We start from the raw sequence: 8,447 nt of genomic DNA, 5'->3' as shown, positions 1-8,447 counted from the left end.
TGTCTCTAAAACAACTTACAATTATTTACCCATTTATACAGCTGGGTAATTCTGCTGGAGTACTTTAGGGTAAATACCTTGCTCAAGGGTACTACATTTGGAGGTGGGAATTAAACCTCCAACCTTTGGGGTCCAAAGGCAGCAGCTCTAACCACTACAGTACCAAGTGTCCCGTTTTTTTACTTGGCCATTTTCTTCTATAATTATGTACTGTTTTGCTCGGTACCTCCTAATATTATTTCTGTGAATAAGTGCACTTCTCTGCTCTATTTTTTCTGGACTTGGTGATCTGTCACATCACATTTGAATTCCACCAGTCGCACTGAATTAGCTGCAAGCAGTTTCAGCTGCCGTCACGTGAAATCTCATAAATGCCCCAGGGTGGCAATAGCGTGAGACATTACATTACATTTACATTTATTTATTTAGCAGATGCTTTTCTCCGAAGCAACTTCCAACAAACTCTATGTAGTGTTATCAGCCCACACACCTTATTCACCGCAGTGACTTACACTGCTAGATGCACTACTTACACTGGGTCACTTGTCAGTACAGCAGTGGAACACACTCTCTGTCACTCACACACTATGGGTGAGCCTGAACAGCATGTCTTTGGAGTGTGGGAGGAAACCAGAGCACACGGAGGAAACCCATACAGACATAAGGAGAACATGCAAACTCCACACAGACTGAGCAGGGATCGAACCCACATCCTCTTGCACCACCCCTTGGAAGTTGCTTTGGAGAAAAGCATCTGCTAAAAAAATAAATGTTAACATACCATACAATCCATACTACTTAATGATACGCCATGAGTCTACAAAGACGCATAAAGCATTACCTTTGTTTTAAGGCACCTATTTTCCAAAAGGAACCTGTTATAACAATCAAAACAGCAATGATCGTGTACATAAAATATTAATACGTCTTAGCAGACAGTATTTACTCGAGTTATGGTTTCCGTGCCGTTGCTGATTATCTGGTTTACAACTCCTTTCATACCGACTACTGTGTGCGATCATTCGGTTTCCAGCTAGTGGCAGATTACACTGCATTCATCACGCCTGTTCTTCAGTGGAGCTCGTGTGGGTTTGTTTAGATGAACGTGAAAGGTGTCTTTTATCGGTGGTTCGCAGAAGTGGATTTCACAGGGGAATATTTGTTCTGCTGCAGATTATCCATTTAATTCACTGACGCTACAGACGTGAAGCCCATCGCTAACATTATAAAAAGCACATATGTACAGTACAATGACCTCTGGCCTCTTTAAGATTTTGAGTTCAGTGCTTTTCTCCTCATAAAAGTCACTGCTTCGTTGCGCAAATGATTTTATTTAGAGCAATTCAGTTCAGTTCAATTCAACTTATTTGAGCGCTCTTCTCACGCAGCGACACAGGGCACTTGAACGCAGGGATAGAGCGAAGAAACAAATACATCAGACAAGGAAACAAAGAAGAAAGTTGACTACAGATGAGGGCAATACATCATCAATGCTTTTATAAAGCTATAAGTATGCCTACTGGCCACGGAGGAAAAGAACAAAAATCTCCAGACTGAAAGTCGAGGGAGAAAAAAAATCCAATCCAATCCAAAAATCCAATCCAATCCACTGGGTCCAAGTGCCAGTGGCTGCGCCCCCCAGGACATTCTAGGTTAAATAAGACTTCTAAGTCACTTTACGGGTAATAATGACATTGTTGTGTTAATGGTAGCTTCATTTCCAAGTCCTGCAACGTACGTCTCGTCCATCACGTCGGTTGATTGTCATCTTCAGTCAGCATGGGGTCGTTCTGCAACGGCCAGCTGGCCGGCCTCCTCACGTCTTATTGTAGAGAAACAATGCTCCACAAGAAGAAATCGTTAGTGATTTATAACTTAAATAAGTTCGATACATTTAATACACACACACACACATTTTCTGAACCGCTTGTCCCATACGGGGTCGCGGGGAACCGGAGCCTACCCGGCAACACAGGGCGTAAGGCCGGAGGGGGAGGGGACACACCCAGGACAGGATGCCAGTCCGCCACAAGGCACCCCGAGGGGGACTCAAACCCCAGAACCACCAGAGAGCAGAATCCGGTCCAACCCACTGCGCCACCGCGCACCCTAGTACACTTAATACAGAAAAGTGGAATTAAATTTCGTGGTGATGTGCCCGAGTGAACATGTAAGTCTTTAGTCTGGATTTAAAGGCTGAGACAGATGGGGCATTTCTGACAGTAGCTGGTAGACTGTTCCATAGGTGCTCTATAGCTAAAGGCACGACCTCCTGAGGTCTTATTGATCACAGGTACTTTAAGGTAACCTGCAGCTAATGAACGGAGATATCGTCCTGGGATATAAGAATCAATAATCTCAGAAAGGTAAGATCAATTCCAGGTACTGTCTTATAGGTCAGAAGTAGGATTTTATAATCAACTCTAAGTGTAACTGGGAGCCAATGGAGCGATTTCAGTAGCGGTGTTATATGGTCGTACTTCCTAGCTGAAACAAAAGCACAAATCAGTTTTTGAGAATCTTGCCTACGTAGGAATCGCCATAATTTAGCTCTGTTTCCCAACTATGAAAACGCATAATTGGAATGTCACCCGTTTTACTTCTACTGGAACAATTCGGGCTGCGCGCTTTCTCCAAATGTTTTGTAGCAGGGCCCTTCCTGGGGCTTGACACAACAACCTTCAGGTCTTAGGTTCAAACCCTTAACCTGCACACTCACAAGCGGTGCTTATTGTACAAACACCCGTTCTGCTATTGCATTGGCTGAAAATATGACATAGAAATATAGATTACTGCTCACACAAGCTGGTCTTGTGCAGGAAATGCTGTGATGGTTCATAGCACTGGTGATATGTTAAAATATTGCAACTTTATGCCATGGAGTAAAGCCTTTCTTTTAAAACATAACTGAGTATTTATGTGCAAAAAAGGCCTTTTCAATGCAACTTCCCATCTGGTGTGTAGGAATAGAGAAAGACCTGTACTTTCATATTTACTTTGGTGTGGTGGTTTACAAATTAACTTATACGATCAAAAATCTTCAAGCCTGATCATTCATCTGCTTCCCAATATTTGCTAAGCAAGGCAGCCACTATTTAGAGTTTTTTATTATTATAGATGTAAAAGCTTCAGGAACAAATGTGTTAAATACAACAGCTGCATGTAGCTCAGTGATAAATTGTTTAATTGCACTTAAATGCAAACACATGAACCTTTGACTAGAGCTGGACAGCATATTCTTGGTCTGTTTTCATTTTTTTAATGTAAACCAACCATTTATAATGTGTCAGTTAAGTATAAGATCATGAGCTTCATGACTGTTTCTACTTTGTATTGATTCTGCTTTTCTTTACCTATTAATTTCACAATATAAAATGGTTTATCATTTAGTTTATACTATACATTAGAATGGCAATGAACATTCAGATTACTAACCCAGAAAGATAAATGAAACCCTTGGAGTCCGTGGGACTTTATTCACCTGGAAGTAAAGTTTAACAGCAGTGACTCTCAGGAATCTATAAACACATCTACATTTGAAAAACCAATTAAAAGGCTTTTAAAATCTGCAGTCTGTTCACCGCTCTGACCATAGGCCCGCGCTAAGGTATTCGCGGTATGAAATTGCATTTACATTTATTCATTTAGCAGATGCTTTTCTCCAAAGCGACAAACATCTCATAGAAAATACTATGTGTTTGTTACATTAGCAGGAAGAGACACTTAGATGCAGACGTGTGATTATAAAGTGCAGTTAGTTTGTTTCTTTCCACCATATAAATCAGGGTTCATCACACGAGAAGCTGCATGAAACTTTATCAGAATATCGATGATTCCTGATCACCTTTCTACTAATAACTTTTTTGAGATAAATAGAAACATTTATGTTACATTACAGGAGTAACTGTGTAAAGGTTTATCCGGCATCATCTTAAAGTTATAGAGCATGAACATTTACACCTTACATGCACTCAAGCGATGATGGGTGAAGCGAATCTGGAAGAGTAGAGTTTTAAGACCCTTTTTAAATGTGGACAAAGATTCAGCAGTTCTGAGGGAGAGGGGGAAAGGTACCATTAAGTGAAATTCATACATTAAAATGGGCCACAGATTTGCATGCATGCTGCCAAAATGCAGGTGCTTGCAGTGAACTTTCAAAGGATGGTGCGTGATTTCCGTCTTCTTGTGACACTTAGATCACTTGCTCTTTGGGCCTTCGGTGCAAGTTTAGAATTGCATCTAATGCCTGTAATTCACTTTGAAAGGTTCACAAGAATACTTCCCAGTGGACTTGAAAGGCTTGACACCGCAATAAAATATGACAGTGACACACGGTGGGAGACATCCATAACCAGAGGGGACAAAGACTCGCTTTGGAGTATATAGGTGACTTGCATCAAGTCGAAAGGAACAGCGTGCTTTCGGTTCACAATTCAAAAACTGCTCGTGGTCAGAATGCCCTAAGCGATTCGCAGTCATTTGTAGGACAGTTCAAATGTCAAAGACCTTTAAAGTCAGAGCTCGGCGTGTCAAAACGGTTTGCTTTGTCTCAGATCAAACCCCGAATTTTGCAACGTGCAGAATCACAGTACCAGAGTGCATTGCATTTGTGCAGTGCAGTAGCGAGAGCCTAAATTGTGCAGCGTTGCATGGCTGGGTTACGCTTTCATCATGTCCTTGTTCCAGCCCTAGAATAAAGGGGCGGGGCCCTAGAGTTTACCATGAAAGCATGGAAATAAAGCAAAAAACACAGATTGTTCTTCAAGGGGGTACAACAACATTGCAGTGACCCCAGTGGTGCAGCTTGTCAGGCACTGGAGGAGTAGACATGTTGGCTGTAGTTACTGTGCATAGAAATAACCTGTGAGATACATGTTATATTTCAGACAGTGTGTGTGTGTGAAGCTTAGTCTCGAGCCGCACTGTTGCGCCTATAGGATGACATGGGATATATTTTATACTATAAAAACTGTATGTATTCTACAGATTTTGCATCTGTATAAGTCTCTATTTTCATGTAGTCCTCGCGGTCCCTCTGCTCTCGGGTAGCGCGCAGGTGTGAAACAGTGTATCGTACGGACCTGTGTGTCGCTCCTGAAGGGTGTAAAACAGGCTCGTCTCACCTGTCGCCCCACCACCCCCCCCGCGCGCGCGACGTTCCCACGCGCCCATTGGCCGGCGACGTGTCTGTCCGCGCGGACCCGTCGGCTTTCTCTATGAGCGGAGCCGGTGCGGCCCTCGCGCGGGCGGGACTATCGGGAGCGCGCGGGAGGCTCGCGGGAGGTTCGCAGAAGTTGAGCGGCGGCGCGCAGGCAGTGCGCTCCCAGGGTGGCTCGCGCTCGCGCTCGCGCTCTGCGGACACATGGCGCGCGGGTCCCGCTGACGGCGCTCGGATCGTATCGGTTTGCGCAGCTGGAGGAAAAAAGAGGAGGAGAAGCTCTCCGCCGGCGAGCGAAATCATGGAAATGGATGCTTCGAAATGCCTCCTTCTTCTTTTAAGTCTCAGCTGCTTTTTCTTCTCCGTGAGTATAATAATGATCATGATGATCCGTGTCATTTTCGGTACTACGCCGGTGTGTGCGAGATGCTGCTCCGCTGCTCTGCTGCTCTTTTTTGGAGAAGAAGAAGAGTTGCGTACAATTCGCGCTGAATTTAGGATCCGAAACTCCGCTTTTTCTTCTTTTTACGCCGGGCGTGGAGTTTCATGTGTTGAATATACATGATGATATAGATTATTAGGCATGCCGGACAAAGTAAAAGTGACCGTTTTGTAAAGCAGCCCGTCCCATCACACACACACACACCTAACGAGTCGGACCACAAACTGACCATATAATCTGACCATTTTATTTCCCCAGAAGAAAACGGCTGAAATATTGTTAATTCCTGCAGCAGGAAGTTAATAACTCTTTTACTGACAGTTATATAAATCATTAAAAAACATATAGGGGTGATGCTTGACAATAACTTGTGAATCTGTACATTTGCTGGTACCCTACGGGTTATGGTTGCATTGCAAGAGGAAACTGGAAGATTTGGGGCATGGAGAAAAACATGTTAATCCAGATCCTGATTAACAGCTGTATAAATGCGTAAATAATTTTAAGTATGTATTTGTAATAATTGTAACCTCAACATTGTAAGTCGCTTGGAGAAAAGTATCAGCTAAATGAATAAATCTAAATGTAAATGAATAAATGTAAATTGCTGCAAATGAAGTGTGTTAAAGCTGCCCAGTGTGAATAGGTAGGATACCCGGGGTGTGTAGACTAGTGCGGTAAATACACTGAAAGGTGTGAGTCAGAGATGTTCCTCTCACAATGTTTGCTCAAAGACTTCCCACAAATGACTTGCCTGTTGCACATTATTATACACCATTTGTCTTACTGTGGGACAAACTTTTACTCTATTTTTACTGCGCTCAGGTGTCTACAGTGAACTGTAAGACCGAACCTTTCTCATGTGGTCTCCTTAAACTTTCATTCCTGCTCTTTGTACACAGCTTTGTACACATTCTGCTATTTGTAAACATAAACAGTTTTATTTTCTACTGCTTTTACATAATTGATTTCTTTTATGATGTATCTGGTACTTTTTAATGTCTGTTCTTAAATGTCTTAGTATTTTATACTATATACATTTTTTAATTTTGGTATTTATTCACAATTTATAATTTTGCTCATGTGTACTTTTATTATTTTATTATGCACTTTATTTTTTTGTAAAACGCAATGACCATTGTGTTTGAAAATGTGCTATAGAAATAAGCTTAACTTGACATCAGCAGAAAGGATGAAACGCGAATCATAGAGCAAAGTAATTAAAGCGTGGGGTTGCTTATGAGAAATGAAAAAGTTATCATCAGCGAATAAGAGTGTAGCCTGAGATGTGTGACTGACACTGCTGCAGGTAAGGCAAGGCAGAGACAGGTAGTGAGCAATAATGCGGAGACGGGTAACTAGCCACAGCCTTTTACCCTGATTTACCTGGAGTAGACACCCACAGCTGATCTGCTGTTTGTATGGCAGGGACAGAGGACATTCTGAGAATTAAAGTTTGGTCTATACTTAAAACAGCAAATTATGTCATGGAAATGCTTTTTCCAGTAATGTGGAGTAAAAAAACTCCCTATTTTTAGTACTTTTGAAGTTTAATGATACCTGAAGTAACTGCAATAAAAAAGTGTAATGCAGAATCAACATGCTGATGTGCCCCCAAGAATGGCAAAGAAAAAGAAAAAAATCTGTGGAACATTCCGTAAGTCTCCAGTTCAGTGTTGGAGACATAAACAAGTGATAAAAAAGGACTCAGTAGAGTGGGTGGCACAGGGAGTAGCGCTGCTATCTCACAGGGCCTCTGTGGTGTGAGAAGGCATGGGTTTGATCCCTGCTTGGTCTGTGTAGAGTTTGCATGTTCTCTCCACGTCTGTGCGGGTTTCCTCTGGGTGCTCTGGTTTCCTCCCACAGTTCAAAGACATGCTGTTCAGCTTCACCCATAGTGTGTGTGTGTGTGTGTGTGTGTGTGTGTGTGTGTTCCACTGATGTATGGATGAGTGACCCAGTCTAAGTAGTGTATCTAGCAGTGTAAGTCATCGTGGTGAATAAAGTGTGTGGGTTGGTAACACTACAGAGAGTTCGTTGGAAGTCACTTTGGAAAAAAGTGTCTGCTAAATAAATGTAAGTAGCTTTGAGTGGTAGATAAATCAATGAATATAATTTCCAAGAACAGGGAGAAAATAATTTAACATTCATTCTCAGAACAACGCATGTTTTTACTTCCAGCTCTTGGAAAATCAGCCTCAGCAATACCTGCGGAAAAAGATAAGATAAGATACTTTATTGTCACTGTATACAATACAATGAAATTCCGTATGGCAACCCTCAGAAGAACAGCAGCAACAACCAAATAAGTAAATAAATGAATAAATAAGAATTAGAATGGAATAAATAAGAATTACACTGAAAAGCTTGAGAATCCTCCGTCCTTAGCAGCCTTGTGGGGGGTGGATGTTGGGGGGAGTAATGGAGGCGGCAGCTGGTTTTGTGATCAGGTTCCTCTGGTTGGGCAAGGAGGGTGTGATGGAGGCCACAGCTCCGGGAAAGAAGCTTTTCCTGAGTTTGCTGGTGCGGGCTTTTTTTCTTCTGAACCGTTTGCCAGATGGCAGAGGGTCAAACAGAGAGTGACCGGGGTCTGTGCTGTCCTTGTCCTCCTTTATCAGTCGGGTAGCATAGATGGTGTCCAAGTTGGAGAGCTCCATCCCGACGATGCGCTGGGCCGCCCTCACCATGCTATGCAGATCCTTCCACTCGGCAGCCGTACAGCTGGCATACCACACAATGGCACGGTTGGTCAGGATGGCCTCAGTGGTGGTCCTGTAGAAATTTAGCAGGAGTTTCTGTGGGAGCTGGGCTTGTTTCAGCTTCCCGAGGAAGAAGAGTCTTTGTTGG

General features: G+C 42.8%; 1 protein-coding gene across 4 annotated transcripts in view; it reads left to right on the top strand.

The window, feature by feature from the left end:
* The first annotated feature begins 5,311 nt into the window (after nucleotides 1-5,311).
* The window catches only part of vipr1a (vasoactive intestinal peptide receptor 1a), a 67,794-nt gene continuing 64,658 nt past the window's right edge, over nucleotides 5,312-8,447 (top strand). For all 4 annotated transcript variants that reach the window (XM_018741714.2, XM_018741712.2, XM_018741713.2 and 1 more), the window contains exon 1: nucleotides 5,312-5,522. In XM_018741714.2, coding sequence (XP_018597230.1) covers nucleotides 5,460-5,522 — 63 coding nt within the window. In that variant the 5' untranslated portion in view covers nucleotides 5,312-5,459. The remainder of the gene's footprint in view (nucleotides 5,523-8,447) is intronic.

The sequence above is a fragment of the Scleropages formosus genome, chromosome 7, assembly GCF_900964775.1.
Source record: "Scleropages formosus chromosome 7, fSclFor1.1, whole genome shotgun sequence".
Taxonomy (NCBI): Eukaryota; Metazoa; Chordata; class Actinopteri; order Osteoglossiformes; family Osteoglossidae; genus Scleropages; species Scleropages formosus.
Note: the sequence above shows the minus strand (reverse complement) of the source record. Positions and strands in the feature narration are given on the sequence as shown.